General features: G+C 41.3%; 1 protein-coding gene across 1 annotated transcript in view; it reads left to right on the forward strand.

Annotated features, from left to right (window-relative positions):
- The first annotated feature begins 2,544 nt into the window (after positions 1 to 2,544).
- The window catches only part of NEK5 (NIMA related kinase 5), a 62,644-nt gene continuing 45,023 nt past the window's right edge, over positions 2,545 to 20,165 (forward strand). The window contains exons 1-3 of the mRNA XM_082602554.1: positions 2,545 to 2,630; positions 4,623 to 4,761; positions 10,863 to 10,959. Of these exons, the coding sequence (XP_082458680.1) occupies positions 4,645 to 4,761; positions 10,863 to 10,959 (214 nt within the window). The 5' untranslated portion in view covers positions 2,545 to 2,630; positions 4,623 to 4,644. The remainder of the gene's footprint in view (positions 2,631 to 4,622; positions 4,762 to 10,862; positions 10,960 to 20,165) is intronic.

Below are 20,165 nucleotides of genomic sequence, written 5' to 3' on the forward strand. Positions count from 1 at the left end.
GTGATGCTTTAGTGAAGGGAGACTATTTTACTAAAGAAACTGGCTCTTCGCAGGGGATCCCATAGGGGCAAGTATGGGAACAGCATAAACCTGGCCTGGTATAGGGAACGATGCTCAAATAAACAAAAGGGGGAAATAGTTGTGAGACTACAGTAGGATCATTAATAAAGGTCTGCTGAAATGTGGACTACGTATGTCTTTTAAAGAGTTAAACATTTTTTTTAAAATCTTAACATACAAAAACTGTGTTATAGCTTTCACCACCCCTGCTCCCATCCCCCATTATTTATACTCAAAACATTTGGTCATCCTTAGTCTCCTCTGGTCTCTGAGTCTCTCCATTTTCCCTTATTTTTCAGAACCCTGACAATTTTGAGGCGTACTGGTTAGATGTTTGGTAAAATGTCCCTCAGTTTGGGATTGTCTGATGTTTTTCTCATGATGGGACTGAGCATGTGTGTTTGAACACCACAGACGTGAAGTGCCCTTCCCAATACATCTGTCAGGGGTGTGCCATCTCCTCACGACATTACTGCTGTTGTTAACCTTGATCTCTTGGCTAAGGCAGTGTCTGCTGGGGTCTCTGCTGTAAGTTCCTAATTTTACGTTTCCATTTTCTAGTCACTCTGAGACACTAAATCCAGCCTATTCTCAAGTGGACAGGATATTGCCAGGTACTCGGCTTCCGTAAATACTGTATTTGATACCTCTTAGACATCTCAAATCTTAGCACTGCCCCAGCGTGGAAACATTTCCAAACCAACCAACACAGGGAACTTGAAACTATGTATAGTTACTGAGAGATTGAATGAATCTTGATGGGATGACAAATCCTTTTGAAAGTCAGATGGTTTGCAGGGTTTTGCTTATAACAGAATTTCAAGAGATTCTAATGGATGATTAGAAACCAATTTTAGCGATAGATTACTCTATAATTCTTGACATACAACTAGGCAAGAATTGAGGGTCACTTTTAACAAAACTTCCAATTCCATTCACTTACTTACACGAATAAGGTTTTTCAGCACTTACAGCTTTAAAAAAAAGAGATTAAAAAAAAGAGGTTTGATGAAATAAAATTATTTTTAAGACAGGACAAGAAAATTTTTTAAACAAAATTTTCTCTCTGTCGGTTTCTACCACTACGCCTTTTTAGTGTGCATTGTGCATGTGCATTATACATTAGCTAGATCCCCTTAGAAGACACAGAAATGCCTGCTCACCAAAGAACACAAAAACACACACACACACACACCCAAACAGCAATTTTCTCTTGGTGTCAGCAAGGTAACTCCTCAGGGGATAACGTTTGTTTCTTAATCCTGTAAGGGGACACGATGACCCACTACTCACCTTGCTGGACTGTGTAAACTGTCAGTATGTTACTTTGATGTACAATACAACCTTTTGTCTTGAAAACTTAGGTAATTGTGCTTTGGGCGGAACAATCCTCAGAGCTTTCTGAAAGACTGTCCCCTGGGTTATAATCCTCAGGTTGGCTCAAATAAAATTCTCCATTTCTTTCTTAGATTGACTATTGATTAATTTTTCATGGACAGACTCAGTGTTGAACTTTGTCTATTCCAGCAAAAAGCGTTATCTGTGGATACTAATTGAGCTAATTGGGGAGAAGAAGAGGAAAGCCCATTCAGGTCTTTAAATAAGAGAGAAATTTCCAATACTATGTTACTTTTTATATTTAATAAGTATCAGTTCGTGATTTATTTGGATCAGTTGTGTACTACTAGTAATTTTAATGAATTTTAAAAAGCCTGTTAGGAAATAGAAATTAATTTCCATTGATATGATAGGGTGATGGGTAAGATTTTGAATCATGAAAACCAGTACGTATGGAGATATGAGTTCAAGGAGAGAAAGGAATGATGTAAACTTTCTAATTCTTAAAGGAGAGCTTTCTTTTTTAAAAAAATAGATATGGTGGGTTTCAAATTGCCGTGGTATTTAGGTTCCATTGGTTATGTTTTACTTGTGTCAATATTTATAATTGCTGGAAATTACATCCTTTCAACTGCTAAAACATGTAATGAAACGTTTCTGACGGCAGCTTGATGTGCAGTGGGAGTGAGGAATGGGTAGGGGGCGATGGGGAGATGGGGAGAGAGCATGCTTGCAGACCACTGGGCAGTAGCTCGTTTTATAAGAGGACCCCATGGGAGGCCGCCAGCTGTGGCCAAAAGAGCAGGGCTCCGTTCCAGTCTCCATCTCTTGACAGTATTTGAGACCTTGCACGAGAAACCCTTTCTCAGTCCAGCTCAACTGTAAAACTGAGCCACTACGACCTGACACGGTTGTCGCAAGGCATAAAGAGAATATATGCAAAGCCTCTGGTACACCGTAAGCAAGAACGGGGAGCGGGAGCGGAATGCTTGTCGAGTGTAAGCAGAGGAGTCCCGACCTAAGGTGACGGAGGTGACGCGGCCAGGTCTCCAAACGCCGCGGCTGGCCCTCTTCCGGGTGGACTGTGTGGACCCGTCCTCTCGCCGCTCTGGCCCCGCGCCCCGCCCGCCTTCCCTAGCGCGGCTCCGCCCCGGCCGCCAGCGGACGCAGAGGCGTCTGGAACCCGGACTCACCCGGGATACTACTCTGGCCCCGCGGAGCCGGCGGAGCAGGTATGCTGTAGGTGGCGCCCTCAGTCCGAACCCGGAGCTGCCCCCAGGGCCTCCGGGAGCCCCGGGGAAAGGGTGGAGCCCCCGCCCGGGAAGACGCGAGCCGCAGAACGGCGGTCTCCGGTCCCGGGCCGCGTCGGTCTCCGGTCCCGGGTCGCGTCGGTCTCCATGGCAACGCGCGGCGCACCCAGCTCCTGGCCCCCGCGGGAGTTCTGCCGCCTTCCCGCCGGCTGCCTCCCGGAGAGTGTTTCTAAGGGAGAAGGACTTTTTCCCCGAAACTTAGGGGCTTCCACCCACCGGTGCCTCTTGGGCGGGAGCGTCGCGGTCCCTCAGTTCCTGCGCAGGTGCCCTCGAGTTCCGATTCCTCCAGCGCCTCCCTCAAAACCCGGCCCTCCAGTGTCCCCAAGCCTTCCCTGGCTGCGGAGCTGGCTTCCAGCCCCATCCCACCTAATCGTCCCCCCTTCCTGCAATGACACAGATTACTCAAAAACATAACCTGCCTGCTCACTCAGGTTTTAAAAATCAGCAAGATGCCCTAACTGTAGTATTGAATATAACGGGGAAATGCAGTGGAGCAGTTTACCCAAAGCCCCAGAGGCTGGCGGCTGGCCGAGGGCCGCCCGGCCGCGTAGCTTCCAGAGAGATGGCAAGTGGTCGGAGGCAAGTGCTGGGCCGCCAGGACCTGCCCAAGACAGTGCAGAAGCAACCCCACTGGGAATTACTGGCCCATTTTTTGCCCACGGGCTATTGAGGGTGTACCTGTGTTACAAGCACCGTGTTTCCAAAGAAATGGTAGAGAGAAAGGGACCACACCGCTTACTACCCCCGGAGAATTCACCTTCCCCTCTCAAGAAGCCAGGACCCTGTGCTGAGGGTGACAAACCCAAATCAAAGGAGCTTAGGCACCAAAGGGAATGTTAGACCTTTTAACTGGGGATTCTGACTGGGTAGGTCTTGGATGGGGCCCTTGTATACTCTGTGGCCTTACACACCCTCCTGCCATACCGAATCTGATCAGACGAATCTAAATGCCACAGTGACTCTCTTTATTATAAAGTCTATATTTCAATCTGTAAATTCTTGGTACTACTACACTGGAAGAAGTAGTGAAGTAGCAGGGAGTCACCTGAGAAGGACAGCTGCAAACTTTTAGGGCTCAGCTGCCAGGAGCAGCGTGGCCAGTGGGGGAGTGATTTCCCAAAACGGTGAACAGTTCCTGGTAAAGTTCCGAACAAGGTGCAATCAAGTCTTGATTTACATGTAGTTACATTCCTCGAAAATTCAGTGTTAATTAAAACTGCAAAATATACTTTGTATTTAGATGCAAAATAGTTTGGTTGTAGCCGCAGATAATTATAAACGGATTTTTCCAAGCACATGAATGTGTACGGAGACTTTTTAAGGTTGTAGGGGCGCTGGAAAATCCTTTACTGTGCGGGACTGTCCCTAGCATCGCAGAATCTTAGTATCTCAGACCCCAATGGCTTCTGAAAGCCTTCGTGCCTGCCTCTCCATCTCTGCGAACAGAAAAAAACTCCGTACGTTTCCAAAATGTCCCTTAGGGGGCAGTAACGCCCCACTGAGAAAGGCTGGACTGTAAAACCACACAAGCAGGACAATTCCTGCTGCCTAGAGGTGCCCAGACGGGGATATTATATTTTTCTTTCTCAAAACAATCTTGAAAAACAGGTATTGTTATTTCCATTTCAGAAATTAGGAAAGAGAGGTTTTACGAATTAAGTTACTTGCCTGAGATGACAACACTAGGGTGTATCAAAGTTGAGCTGCAGCCCAAGTCTGACCATGGAGCTGACTAAGGTCTGTCTCACTTTGGTTGTTACCTGTGGCCACAAGGAAAGTTATTTGATTCAGGCTTGGCGAAATTAGAATGAAAGTTTTAGCAAAATGAGTTCTCTTACGTTGTAGTGGTCAGTTTTCTGACTTTGTTCATATTTATGAAAAGCGTGCAATAAAATGTCATTGCTCTCATTTCAGGTAACTCCATGCATTGGAGACCATGGATAAATACGACGTGATTAAGGCCATTGGCGAAGGTGCCTTTGGGAAAGCATACCTGGCCAAAGGGAAATCAGATAGCAAGCACTGTGTTATAAAAGAGATCAATTTTGAAAAGGTAAAGTTAAGAAGTTAAAATTCCTGTTCATTTTCAGTGGTCTATTCATCTGGCTTTTAATCCAGTTTGTCAAGGAAACACATCTTTTTTTTTTTTTTTTTTACAAGTATGAGTGAGTTGACTTTTGTTTGTTCAGTCTTCTAAGTCCATTGTCCAAACAGCAACCAATGATCTTATTTTCATTTTTATTTTTAGATTTTATTTTATTTTATTTTTTCGGCCGAGCCATGCGGCATGTGGGATCTTCGTTCCCCGACCAGGAATGGAACCCATGCCCCCTGCTGGGGAAGCAGAGAGTCTCAACGACTGGACTGCCAGGGTAGTCCTCAGTGATCTTATATGAAGTCATCATATACAAGTTTCACACTTGTTAGAAAACTAAGAAAAGTAAAATAAATCTATTGATTTATATCACTTTTTGCTGATACAATTGGAAAGGATTGAAAAGAATATAAAAGGGGAGGAAGCGGGCACTCTCTTACTCTGCTGATAGGAAGGTAAATCATCCTGAGGGAAATTTATCAATATGTATCAAAGCCTTAGAAGGATCCATGCCCTGTTTGTATTACTGACGAGGAGTAAGGTCCGAAATACGTTGTAAAGATGAAAAAAAATCAGGCCACAAAAAGTTATGTGTATATACGTATGTACTGTTAATGTCACACACACACACACACACACACACACACACATTAACAGTGGTTATTGCTGATTGGTGGGATTTCATCTCTATCATTTCTTTCTGCATGGTCAGAATTTTTAATATGAATCATATATTATGTTTTTAAAATTAAGAATTGTATTATTTGTATAAGCAGAAAAAGCTATCTTCATCTTGAAAAAGAAAAGAAAAAAAATGTATGCATTCTAGGATCTGGTAGTTCTCCTTCTGGGATTGTATTCCAAGGAAATACCCAGAAATGTGCAGACAGTCAGCAAACAACCTAAATGTCCAACAGTTGGGGATTGGTTAAGTAATTTGTGAAAGACTAAGCTGTTCATCAAAATCATGTTGTAGTCAAAGTATTGACATGAGAAGTATCATGACTTTTGCTAATTAAGAAAATAGTATGTGTAGAATGATGCAATCTTTGTAAAAATATATGCAGTATCTCTCTCTATAGGTATGTATATTCCCACACATATCTGCCCATACATATAGGAAAGACCTACTTACTACATTATTATCGAGGTGGAATGTGGGATTATGAGTAATTTTTGCCTCGTACTTTTATATCATTTCACTCTTCAGATTAGTTTTGACACCCCTCTCTGATGTGTTCCCAAATTCCATTTTCAACCTCCCCTCACGTACTCTTCCTTTTTGCCACATGCACATCCTTTGCACCGCAGCCTCTGTGCTCACCCGAGGGGCTCTTTCTTCCCAAAAGGTCTTTGCCTGCCCATCCAAGCATCAAGATCCCACTTGTTCAGGGCTGAGACTCAGTACACCTTGTAGAACCTTCCAACTCTAGGTAACCTCCCTTTCTCTGTAAGCTCCACAGCTTTCTATCCGTACTGCTGTTATGGTACTGGTTGCTGTCTGCTTTGCTGTGCTTTAGCTGTTTATGTTGTGCCTACTCCTCCTTATTAAACTGTATATTCTGTGCAGGCAGAATCCAGGTCTTTTGCATCTTGGTCTTCCACACAGCAGCTAAGAATTCTTTGTACCGGTAACAGGTCAATAAATTCTTATTGGACAAATAATTCAATGCAGAGATACTTTCAGGCCTTCTAGCTCTGTTGTTAAGCTGGTACATACTTAGGAATTATAAAACCATTTAAATTCTAAGTAAAAAAAAAATTATGTGGGAGGTGAATCCTCTATAAAAATATATATTAGGGCTTCCCTGGTGGCGCGGTGGTTGAGAGTCCGCCTGCCGATGCAGGGGACATGGGTTCGGGCCCCAGTCCGGGAGGATCCCGCATGCTGCAGAGCGGCTGGGCCCGTGAGCCATGGCCGCTGAGCCTGCGCATCTGGAGCCTGTGCTCCGCAATGGGAGAAGCCACAACAGTGAGAGGCCCGCATACCGCAAAAAAAAAAAAAAAAAATATATATATATATATATATATATGTATATATATATATATATATTAATGCATTTCATAGAGCCTCTCCCATTCTTTAGTATAGATTATAAAAAGCTGACTGTATATTTCTCATAGAGCAGTGAATTTTTTCATCTTTTACTTCATGAACCACCCTAGTCCCCATGCCATAAATAAGTAGAATTTCTATTGGGCCTCGTTATCGTTGCTTTCCCGTATCTCTCTGTGTTATCAGATTTGCCGAACAACATTTGTGTCACAGTATTAACATTTATTACTTATTTTTTTTCTTTCTACTCTAATGTACTTTTTCATTACTTCTTATCTAGAGAAATTTACATTTCTTCTCAGCTCTCCATCACCTCTCCACGAAGCAAACTCTAGACCCCAGAACTTAAATCGCTTATTTTCTTACAGGTACCAAAAAGCTCTATATTTTCTCTCATCATCCTACAATTATCAAGCATATTCTTTTATTTCTTGCCTTCAAAAATGCATTGTATCTTTTCTTGATTATAAAACTTAAAATGTTCATTGAAGAAATTTTGAAAAAAACTGTAGGGAGGGCTTCCCTGGTGGCGCAGTGGTTGAGAGCCCGCCTGCCGATGCAGGGGACGTGGGTTCGTGCCCCGGTCCGGGAAGATCCCACATGCCGCGGAGCGGCTGGGCCCGTGAGCCATGGCCGCTGAGCCTGCGTGTCCGGAGCCTGTGCTCCGCAACGGGGGAGGCCACAATAGTGAGAGGCCCTCGTACAAAAAAAAAAAAAAAACTGTAGGGAAAAATAAGGCTATTTAGAGGAAAATGAAAATCACTTTTAACCTCTCTCTTCATCACTATTAACATTATGGTGAACTTCTCTCTAGGCTATTTTTAATGCCTAAATGCACCTTGTAAGTTATTAGAATATATTAGATGATTGATGTCATGGTGGATATACTCTTTTATAGCAGCTTTTTACCCTTAGTATATTGTGAATATTTTCTCATGTCATTCAGTGTTTTCATATAATAAAATGTTCTCATATAATCATTCAGTGTTTATAGTAATAGTGGGTGCCTAGCAGACCTCATGTTATCCCAGGTGTTTTGCATAATTAATCAATTTAATCTTCCCAACAACTCTAGAGGTAGATCTCATTACCCTCACTGTTTAGGTGAAAGGGCTGAGGCTCAATGAGGTTAAGTAATTCGCTCAGCAAGGCACAGTGACCACCAAATCCTCTACCTCGTCCTCTGCTCTGCCTGCCAGTGCTTCCCTGGATTTTTGATGACCGCATAGTGTGGCATTAGGTTAAAAATACCATAATTGGGCTTCCCTGGTGGCGCAGTGGTTGAGAGTCTGCCTGCCGATGCAGGGGACACGGGTTCGTGCCCCGGTCCGGGAGGATCCCACATGCCGCGGAGCAGCTGGGCCTGTGAGCCATGGCCGCTGAGCCTGCGCGTCCGGAGCCTGTGCTCTGCAACGGGAGAGGCCACAACAGTGAGAGGCCCGCGTACCGCAAAAAAAAAACAAACCATAATTTATCTAACTGTTTTTCTATTTTCAGAGGTTATGTTGCTTGATTTTTTTGCTATGATTAAATAACACTTAATATGTAGAAGAGTCATTTTTTCTTAAACAAACTGTGTATATATGTTTACCTATATGTGCATTAAATAAAAAGTTCTAACAATTAGCAGCAATTACTCCTAAGGAATAGGAATTCATGGGATGGGTGGGGAGGAAAAGGGGAAGTTTTACTTTCATCTTATTTACTTCTATCTGGCTTAAAATATTTTTTCAAATCACTAGTGTATATTCTTAATTAAAAACTAATAGTAAAACACTGTAATGAAGGCTTTTGTATGAGAACCCTTGGGCACATTTCTGATTATTTTCTTCGGATAAATTTCTAGAAGAATTAATAAGTTAAAAATAGGAGCATTTTAAAGTCTCTTATTAGATACTGTAAAATTGTTTTCCTAGAAAGATTTTACCAATTTATATACTTACACCAGAAGTATGTGAGTGCCATTTTGCTGCTTTCTGGTTAACTGTGGGTATTAACATTCTTTTTGTCTTCGCCAATTTCACAGATGAGACATATTAAATTTTGTTTTAGTCTTCTTTTGATTACTGAGTGAGGTTGAATATTTTTTACTATTTCTGAGCCATTTTTAATTTATTTTTTTGAGAGTTGCCTAGGCATGTATTTTCCCATCTTTCTGTTGGCATATTTGCCTTTTTTTTTTACTTGCCAGAATCCTTATATGTTATAAATACAAAAAATCTTTGTCATATATATTGCCAGTATTTTTACCTAACTATAAAAATATACTTATCTTCCTATGTTTGCCTTTCAATTTTGTTTATAATAGTCTTGAAAAAAACAGTAGTTATAAATTAAAGTAGTTAAGTAGCTAAGTCTATCCTGGTAGCGTATTTCAGTTATTTTTATTTTGAAACTCATATGTACCAATTATGCAATTTAAAGTGGGGGGAAAGATACTGAAGCTTAGAAGATTTAAATAATTTACTGAAAGATATATAGCTAGGATGCAGTAAAGCTGGGATGGAGAATATTAATTTAAAAAAAAATTCAAATTTAAATGAGGATGAGAAATGTGGGAACTCACACATTACCTGTGGGCCAAATGTTGAACGTCATTACAAAGGGAACTGTGGAGAGGACCAGTGACCCATGGAGGCCAGAAGGGTGGGGCAGCCGGGCCAGAAGTCAGTGTAGAAATGACAAAGTGTCAAGAATGAGGAAGAAAAGGTAGAAATGAGGTGTGGCCACTGCCAATGGCACCAAAACATTTGAAAAATATTGTCCATAGATGATAAATAGAATAATAAGAAAATACATCAGGGAGTGAGGGGAGGAGAGAAATAGGTAAGGCAGATTAAGGGGTACAGGCCTCCAGTTGCAAAATAAATGAGTTATGGGTATGAAATGTACAGTGTGGGGAATATAATCAATACTTAATATCTTTGTATGGTGACAGATGGTAACTAGACTTATCTTGGTGATCACTTTGAAATGCACAGAAATTTTAAATCACTGTGTTGTGTGATGGAAAATGACATAGTGTTGTAGTTTTTGAATTTTACTTCAAAAACAAACTCAGAAAAAAAGATCAGAATTGTGGTTACCACGGGCGGGTAGTATGGGAAGGGAGAATTGGTTGAAGGTGGTCAAAAAGTACAGATTTCCCGTTACAAGATAAATAAATACTAGGGATGTAACGTACAACATGATATATAGAATTAACACTGCTGATGTTATACATGAAAGTTGTTGAGTAAATCCTAAGAGTTCTTATCACAAGGAAAAAAATGTTTTTTCTATTTCTTTAATTTTGTATCTATATGAGATGATGGATGTTCACGAAACTTATTGTGATGATCATTTCATGGTGTGAGTCAAATTATATGCTGTACACGTTAAACGTATACACTGCTGTATGTCAATTATATCTCAATAAAACTGGAAGGAAAAGCAATAATAAAAGCAAATTAGTTTTTTAAAAAGAAAAGAAAATACATCAAATGCTAAAATGAAGTCACGAGAGACATTTTATTTGAAAACGAAAAACGTAGTAATCTTAACACAGAACTTTACCGGTCTGATTTATGTGATATATGACATTTTACTTTTTTTAGATTTCATTTGTTTCTTCTCAGCAGTGATTGCTGCTGGAACATTGCATTTTGTTTTTGTTTTTTTTTTTTTTTTTTTACAAATTCCTTTGTTGCTGAAAGATAAATATTTAAATAACTTTCCTCCAGATGACTAAATAATTGACACAGTACACCAATCCAGAGGAAATTTTAATACAGCAGAACTTCACCAGAAATACTTATTTTCTTGTTTCTGATTGTCATTGACAAACCATTGACTAGATATAGGACGCTCTAATTCTAGAAATGTCATTTCCTGCTGTTGAGAGATCTGTTGCAGAAGTGCCATTAAAAGCCAGTGAAATCCTGGAGAATTTTCGATGACAGTGAGTAAAAAGCATTCCCTGAAAGCGAATTATCTTTACAGACTGTCTCTTAATATAATTTAGATGCCCATCCAAGAAAAAGAAGCTTCAAAGAAAGAAGTCATTCTTCTGGCGAAGATGAAACATCCCAACATTGTAACCTTCTTCAGTTCATTTCAAGGTTTGACTTTCTCATATTCTTAAAGTATTTTAATAAAGTGTGGGCATGTAGACTTCTGTATAAGATAGTTCCTGAGAAGTGTGTATAAATTAATTTTTGTAACTGGACTCATTTTCCCATTTATTTAAATTGTAATTTGAGACATCATCTTTATTTCTTCTCTGGTGAGTTTTTGTAGGCAGCCTTCCTAAATTTTCTCAAGTTTGCCCCCCTGCCTTTAATTCTCACTTCCTCAGATAGTTAACAATGTGTGTATTAGCTTTGCTGCAGTAAGAAATTTCAGTGGCCTACAAGAATACCATCTGTGTCTCACTCACATTACATGTTGGCTACGGTTGGGCGGGGTCTTTATTTTTTAAATTTATTATTATTATTATTTTTGGCCGTGCCTCATGGCTTGTGGGAGCCCGGCACTGAAAGTGCTGAGTCCTAACCACTGCACTGCCAGGGAACCCCCAGGAGGAGTCTTTAAGTCTGGGGTCCAGCCTGAAGGAGCAGCGCACATATGGAGCTGTTTTCCTGAGCAAGAGGAAAGAGCTGGACACAGAGCCCACCGCACCCTCACTCTCAGATCCCTGCTAGGCTGTGGCATGTTTCTTACTTTCCTTATGTGCTCATGTTCTGGGTGCAAAGCAGCCACAACCAACCCCAGGAACAGGGTGATGGTGGGGGAGGGTACACTCTGCCTCTGTGAGTCCTTGTATGTCCAGGGGCAACGGGGAGGGCTGTACAATTCTCTTACAGAGAGGCAGCCAAGCAAACGGCCAGAATAGAGGGGTAAACTTTAAGGCCGCAATTCCCTTCTCTGTGCGCCTGAATACAACATTTCTTCGGCCTCTATCACTTGACTCCAAAGGTTAAAAAAAAAAAAAAAAAAAAAAAAAAACACTAAAAATACCATAAAAGGAGCGTTGGTCATTCATCCAGTTAAATATTGATCGAGTGCTTACGTTGATGCATTTTTCTAGGTGCCAGGAATACAGCAGTGAACAAACACAACAGGCACAAATTCCTGTCCTCGTGGCTCTTACACTGTAGTGGGAAGAGACAGACAATAAACGCATTTCCAGCATGTCAGGTGTTTAAAAGGCTGTGACAGGGCTGTCTGTGTCCCCAGTTCACCATGGGGCATCCCCATCCCCGCACCCAGCACTGGGGGTGCTTGAATTCACAGGTCAGAAGTAGTTCATGGAGCAGGATGTTACCTAGATATCTTCAAGCACCATCAGGGGTGTAAGATTCAGTAAATAAATTTTAAAAGCCATTTTTTGAGCTTTTACACTGTGCAGGGCACTGTGTTTCTTGCAGATTAAAACCACTACATTCAAAATAGCTCTCTGTGTTGCTTGCAAATTAAAACTGGGTACAGTCCTTAAAAGAGCTCTCGGGACACCTCCGAGGTCTTTCTGGGAGCTGAGAGTACATGTGAGCCGGGAATTGAGTTGTACCGAGCAACTTTTAAGGGGCAGACACTGAATAAGGTGCCTTGCCTTCCCGTTCATTGATTCCTAACAGCGACGCCATTAGACAGTCTTCCTTTTCCTCATTCTGTGGGTTATGATCGTGACTCCCTGTGACTGGTACGTCCTGCTCATCGTCAGGCCTTCTCTGAGATCCCAATTCAAGTTACAGCCCCCTTTACTGATCTCGCCAGCACTTTTGTACTGTGTGTGTATGTTCATATGCGCCATTAGGAACTGTCTAATATTTGTCTCCCTTTAAGACAGTAAACATAACAAATTCTTTTGCTCACCACTTGCTCCTCAGCATGTGGCCCATAGTAGGTGCTCATACACGTTTGCTGAATGAGTGCCTAGACTGGGCCATTTAGGAGAGTGGAGTATGTCTTTTTTTTTTTTAATTGATTAATTAATTTTTTTGGCCGCACCCCGCTGCATGCAGCAGCGGTCCCCAACATTTTTGGCACCAGGGACCAGTTTCGTGGAAGACAATTTTTCCACAGACCGGGGGCGGGGTGGGGGGATGGTTTGGGGATGATTCAAGTGCATTCCATTTATTGTGCGCTTTATCTCTATTATTATTACATTGTAATATGTAATGAAATAGTTAAACAACTCACCATAATGCCGACAGGAGGCGGAGTTCAGGCGGTAATGCAAGCGATGGGGAGTGGCTGTAGATACAGATGAAGCTTCGCTCACTCATCCTCCACTCACCTTCTGCCGTGTGGCCCGGTTCCTAACAGGCCACAGACCGCTAGTGGTTGGGGACCCCTGGCATGCAGAATCTTAGTTCCCCAACCAGGGATCGAACCCATGCCCCCTGCAGTGGAAGCACAGAGTCTTAACTACTGGACCGACAGGGAAGTCCCTGGAGTATGTCTTTACACCATGCAAAATGGATATTTGAGGATGGTTTATGCTGGATACCATCATAAAATTAGAGGTCATTTTTTACAGCATAAATAATCTTCACTGACTTCGTTTATGTTGTAAGCTTAAACTTTCTTATGACAGCCTTTTCCTTTTCTTAACTAGAGCACCTCTGTGTTGAGGAAAACTAGAGCTATTGTGATGGCGTTGAGTTTGCCTGGCAGTTTGTTGGGACTTGAAACACTGAGCTTATCTGAAAGCCTCAGAGGTCCTTGCAACACCTGACTGTGGAGAGTTGGGGGAAAGCCTCTGTTTACCCTCAGACAGCTCACCTCTGAGCAGAAGAACCCTGGCTCTCGTTCATTAATTGTTTGTCTATAGAAAGTAGACGTTTTCATAAGTTTGAAGCAACATGAGAAAAATAAGAGAATGTAGTAAGATTTTCCTAAGGCTAAATTAATTCCACTTAAATTCCTTCAGTAAATTTTTATCGAGTACCTATAATTTGCTAGGCATGGTCTAGGTAAAATAGGCCCAGATCCCTGCACTGCTGTTTTCTGTTGCTGTATAACCAGTGAACACGAATTTAATGGCTTAAACAGGCACCCACTTATCCTCTCCCAATTCCTCTAGATCGGAAGCCTGGGCTGGGCTTAGGTGGACTCTCTGCACAGGGTCCACAGAGTGGAAATCAAGATGTCAGCTGTGTCAGCAACCTCATCTGAGGCCGAGTTCTCTTTCAGGCTTATTCCGGTTGCTGGCAGGTTTCATTTACTGCAACTGTAGGACTGAGGTGTCTGCTTTCTTGCTGGCTGTTAACTGGGGGTGATTCTCTGTTTCTAGAGACCAACCTCCCTTCCCTGGCATGTGGCCCCTTCAATAGGCCCTCTCCAGCTGGAATCTCTCACTTCTGTTTCTGATTTCCAGACCCAGATTTAAGTGGCTCTTGTGATTAGGTCAAGCCCAGGTGTATAATCTCTTTCTACTAACTCAGAGTCAGCTGTTTAGTAACTTTAATTATATCAGCACATCCCCTTTGCTATGTAACATAATCATGGGAGTGATATCCCATATTTACAGGTTACACTCTCGCTCAAGGGGAGAGAGTTCACAGGGTGTGTCCGTTAGGGCCATCTGAGAATTCTGCCTGCTCTACAACTGCGGAGTTTACATTCCAGGGGTAAAATGTGGGGAGAGACAGACAATAAATGTAAACATAATTAATAAGTACGGTATAGGCATGTTAGAAGTTGATAAGTGCTGTGGGATAATAAAATAGGGGGAGGCAGGAGTGGAGGGAAGAATTGTAAATAGGGTGGTCAGGACAGGCCTTGCTGTGAAGGTGACATTTGAGCACAGATTGAGGAGTCCTGCTAACATCTGGAGAAGAGCTTTCCAGGCAAGGAGAACAGCCACTGCAAAGGCCTGACGTGTTAAAGGACCAGCCAGGAAGCTTTGGGGAAAGGCCATCTGCTATTGGCCCTGAGCACCTCTGCATGTTTTTGCTGGATATGCCAAGAATGCCAAGCCCTGACCGAGAGCTGGCTTGTTTACTGCTCACTGTAAAAGCAGTCGATTCCTCAAGTGCAGTATTCCTCTCCTGTAATGTAGCCACTGCGTGCGCAGTTGTCCATCTAGGCTCTGTGGATTTGGGAGACATAGAACGAGTGCTAACATGGAGCTCTGACAGCTGCTTTTGCCAAGAGTAATAAAGTCCTTTGTCTCTGGCCCAGGAATCTCGTGTCTTCTGCCAACATCCATGACATAGTCACAGGCTGGTAAGTAGGGCAGAATCTCACACCTGTGGCAGAAGCCACTGTGGGTGCAGTGCAGTGAGCAAGGGGGGATAGCAGAAGATATTTTTATTCTTTATGCTGAGTCTGTGTTCCTCCTGGGTTCAGCACTAAAATGCTTTTATTTTCGTGGAATGATGGTGATGATGGATGATATCTTGTTCCATCAAATCTAGAGGCCATTGGTTGTAAGATACATTATTATGTGCTGATGAAAAGGAAAGATACTGCCCATTAGACTATGACGCTATGCTTTCATATCACAATTTTTATTTTATATGTATTAAAAGAGCTCTTTTAGACTTGTTTAAACAGAGTTTTGCTTTCTATTACTCTTGTACATTCATAAAAAGGGAAATATGAGCAGATTAAATTGGTTAAGATAGTCTAAAAATTAATGAGGCTGGGGGACACATGGTTTCTTGAGGCAGAAGCCTGGTGTGTCTCCTTTTGCCTGGCAAAGCAATAAAGCTATTCTTTTCTACTTCACCCCCCCCCACCAAAAAAAAACTAAAACCAAAAATTAATGAGGCCGTGACGACATCAAGACTGCTGGGCCCACAGTCACCAATTGGAAGATGCCAATGTCTGTAAGACATAATCCTGATTTTTTAAAAGGGCATTTTAGAAAAAAATAATTATAATAATTGTTCTTTAAATGTTGGAATTTGGCAAGACAAAGGTTGCAACCCTGAAGTTAGTGCCCTCTAATAGTTTTGAAAGGTCAGTGACCCATGAGCTTTATAGTTCCAGAAACTCCTGCCCTAGAGGGTGCTGTGCACTTCCTTTTTGGAGTATTCTTTTTTTCTCCTTTCTGCATTTTAAAATATTATACATGCTTAAGACTAAACACAAATCCCACCCCCAAGCCTAAAGTGATCTCTCTCTGGGACTTCCCGGGGGGTCCAGTGGTTAAGGCTCTGTGCTTCCACCGCAGGGGGCACGGGTTGGATCCCTGGTCGGGGAACTAAGATCCTGCAAGCCACGTGGTGTGGCCACCCCAACCTGACAAATGTAATTAAAACTAGATATAAAAAAAATAAAGTGATCTCTCTCACCTCTGCTCTGAGCACTTCCAAACTCTTACTGGCCGTTTCACTTGTGTGGCATTTATAATAAGCTGTGTTATAACATTAGTGTATATATATCTTTATTTCCCTCGGTGAGATTGGAAGTTCTGGAGGACAAGGATTGTTTCTTATGCCTTTTCCCCTTCCTAAAGTGCTTAATTTTTTTAAACAGGTGGAAAATTTGAGAGCACAAAATGACCTTTCCAGGCAGTTCTAACCCCATTAAATATGAAATTAACAGCAGCTAGTGGAAAAAAAAGCATATTTAGAGCCAAATGATGCTCATCGACCTGAATAGTTCCTTCAAGATGGTTCGGCCATGATTAATCCTGAATCAGTCAATGAATTTCTTCCACTGAAAGCCCGTGTGAGGCTGAGTGAGTTAGATGTTGGTGGAAGGGAAGTAAAATGGAGCCCTTTTCCCTTAGTTTCCTTCCTTTGATTTCCCCATGGTTTTGAAATTGCCATCCCTTCATTGCTGTGGCAGCCCTTTCAATGACTGAGCTAAGACAAGTATTAATTCTCCCAAAAGTAATACATTCCTGAAAGTAACTGATCTCTAGGTAATCAGAGTATGTCAGGAAACATCTCAAAACCCTTCCTGCAATAATATACAATGGAGAAAAGACACTCTCTTCAATAAGTGGTACTTGGGAAAACTGGACAGCTACATGTAAAAGAATGAAATTAGAACACTCCCTAACACCATACACAAAAATAAACTCAAAATGGATTAAAGACCTAATGTAAGGCCAGACACTATAAAAGTCTTAGAGGAAAACATAGGCAGAACACCCTCTGACATAAATCACAGCAAGATCTTTTTTGACCCACTTCCTAAAGTAATGAAAATAAAAACAAAAATAAACAAATTGGACCTAATTAAACATAAAAGCTTTTGCACAGCAAAGGAAACCCTAAACAAAATGAAAAGACAATCCTCAGAATGGGAGATAGTATTTGCAAATGAAGCGACCAACAAGGGATTAATCTCCAAAATATACAAACAGCTCATGTAGCTCAATATCAAAACAACAACCCAATCAAAAAATGGGCAGAAGATCTAAATAGACATTCCTCCAAAGAAGACATACAAATGGCCAAAAAGCACATGAAAAGCTGCTCAACATCACTAATTATTAGAGAAATGCAAATCAAAACTACAATGAGGTATCACCTCACACCAGTCAGAATGGCCATCATAAAAAATTTACAAGTTAAATGCTGGAGAGGGTGTGGAGAAAAGGGAACCCTCCTACACTGTTGGTGGGAATGTGTAAATCAGTGCAGCCACTGTGGAGAACAGTATGGAAGTTCCTTACTGGTACAGCTACAGTATGATCTAGCAATCCCACTCCTGGGCATATATCCAGAGAAAACCATAATTTGAAAAGATACATGCACCCCAATGTTCATTGCAGCACTGTTTACAATAGCCAGGACATGGAAGCAACCTAAATGTCCATTGACAAAGGAATGGTTAAAGAAGATATGGTACATATATACAATGGAATATTACTCAGCCATAAAAATGAATGAAATAATGCCATTTGTAGCAACATGGATGGACCTAGAGATTACCATACTAAGTGAAATAAGTCAGACAGAGAAAGACAAATTTCATATGATATCTCTCATATGTGGAATCTAAAATAATGGTATAAATGAACTTATTTACAAAACAGAAATAGAGCCACAGATGTAGAAAACAAACTTATGGTTACCAAGAGGGAAAGAGGGGGGAGAGATAAATTAGGAGATTGGGATCGACATATACACACTACTATATATAAAATAGATAACCAATAAGGACCTGCTGTATAGCACAGGGAACTCTATTCAGTACTCTGTAATGACCTATATAGGAAAATAATCTAAAAAAGAGTGGATATATGTATATGTATAACTGATTCACTTTGCTGTACACCTGAAACTAACATAACATTGTAAATGAACTATACTCCAGTAAAAAATTTTTAAAAACCCAACAAAATAAACAAACAAACAAAAAACAAAAAAACAAAACCCTTCTTGGACTCTCCAGTCTTTCCTTCATGGCCTCTTGTTCTCTTTGCCTGTCTGTGTGCAGACTTCTGTTGTAACTCTTCTTACGTATATTGACTGATGCCCCGTCTAGACTGTCACCTCCTTATTCAGGAAGGATAGCTTATTTGCTTTTTATTCCTAGCACAGCGTTCCTTAGCATGTCTTCAATAAAAGTTTGTTGATGAATGAATGGATCTGTCCCTTTAAGAGGGGAGGTGGACCAATGGAAGTGTTCTGTGAAAGAAGCACTCAGTTTGTGAATGAGAAGCAACCAAGGGCAGATGCAGTCAGGTTACTGATAGTGCCTTTAAAGTTGGCTTAAGCCAACCTAAGTGTCCATCAGCAGATGAATGGATAAAGAAGATGGGGCACATATATACAATGGAATATTACTCAGCCATAAAAAGAAACGAAATGGAGTTATTTGTAGTGAGGTGGATGGACCTAGAGTCTGTCATACAGAGTGAAGTAAGTCAGAAAGAGAAAAACAAATACCGTATGCTAACACATATATATGGAATCTAAAAAAAAAAATTGGTTCTGAAGAACCTAGGGGCAGGACAGGAATAGAGATGCAGACATAGAGAATGGACTTGAGGACACGGGGATGGGGAAGGGTAAGCTGGGATGAAGTGAGAGAGTAGCATTGACATATATACACAACCAAATGTGAAATAGATAACTAGTGGGAAGCAGCTGCATAGCACAGGGAGATCAGCTTGGTGCTTTGTGACCACCTAGAGGGATGGGATAGGGAGGGTGGGAGGGAGACGCAAGAGGGAGGGGATATGGGGATATATGTATACGTATAGCTGATTCACTTTGTTATACAGCAGAAACTAACACACCATTGTAAAGCAATTATACTCCAATAAAGATGTTAAAAATAATAATAAAGTTGGCTTAAGCTACTTGGAAGAAAGAGGTAGCAAATGATAGATATTTGGCAAGAGATTCTGACATTGAATGAATACTTAATAATTACAGGGCAAAATACTAGAAAGATTAACACTTGCTGATAAGCCTGCTTTTGTGTGATCATTTTGTGTTCCTTAGATGTTTTTATGAAACCACTCCACAAACCTTTATTAAGCCCCTTGCACGTGCCAGGTACAGGGAATACAAACGTACTAAGTATGGAGTCTGGCTTCAGGGAACCCGCAAACTAGTAGGAGAAACAAACAAGTTAGTAGAAGCCCTTATTCTAACAAGAACCCATCTGATAGTTGTTTGGTTAAAGAAAAACGCTGATTAAGCAGGAAGTCATACAAACTTATTTTAATCTATAAATGCACAATCATTTGCCAAACTTCTGATGTAAGACCAAGGCCTTGCCTTTGATTATGAGTCCACCGATTGGAGTTCGGAATATTCTTTCTTACATAGGGCTCCCCCCACCCCCAATTTATAATTTCCAATTTCTTTTCTTTAGACTGGAGTAAGAATTTACAGATACTCTCTGTGCACAGTCTTATGAAAGCTTCCCCATTATTTTCCACTGCTTCCACCCAACATTTAGGTCAGTGACTTTTTTTTTTTTTTTAGCTACTCATTTGTACTGAGTCCTCCACGGGATTCAATGTAGTTTTTGTAGAAATGATCACATCTTCCTTTTCCCATTCATCTTTCATCAGTTGATGTAATAATTACAATAGCAAGTATAATTGGCATAAACAAATTAGGGAATGAGCACAATGATCTTGGTAAGAATCCGTGGGAGCAGAGGTACCTGGGCATAGGTGAGTCCAGAAGCCACCAGGGTGACCGTGAGCGGGCAGCGGTCATGAGGAGTGCCCTTCAATCTAGTGAGTAGGTCAGGCAGAGGTCAGTTAGAAGCGTGGCTACTGTACTCAACAACATGGTTGAATAAGCCCCATATAAATAAAAGTTTATGCCCAAATTCAAGGGTGTATTAATTCTTCCTGAGGTGTTGAAAAAGATTCACAGCTGCTTTTTTATAGCAG

The sequence above is a fragment of the Mesoplodon mirus genome (genome assembly GCF_964341445.2).
Source record: "Mesoplodon mirus genome assembly, chromosome: 17".
NCBI lineage: Eukaryota > Metazoa > Chordata > Mammalia > Artiodactyla > Ziphiidae > Mesoplodon > Mesoplodon mirus.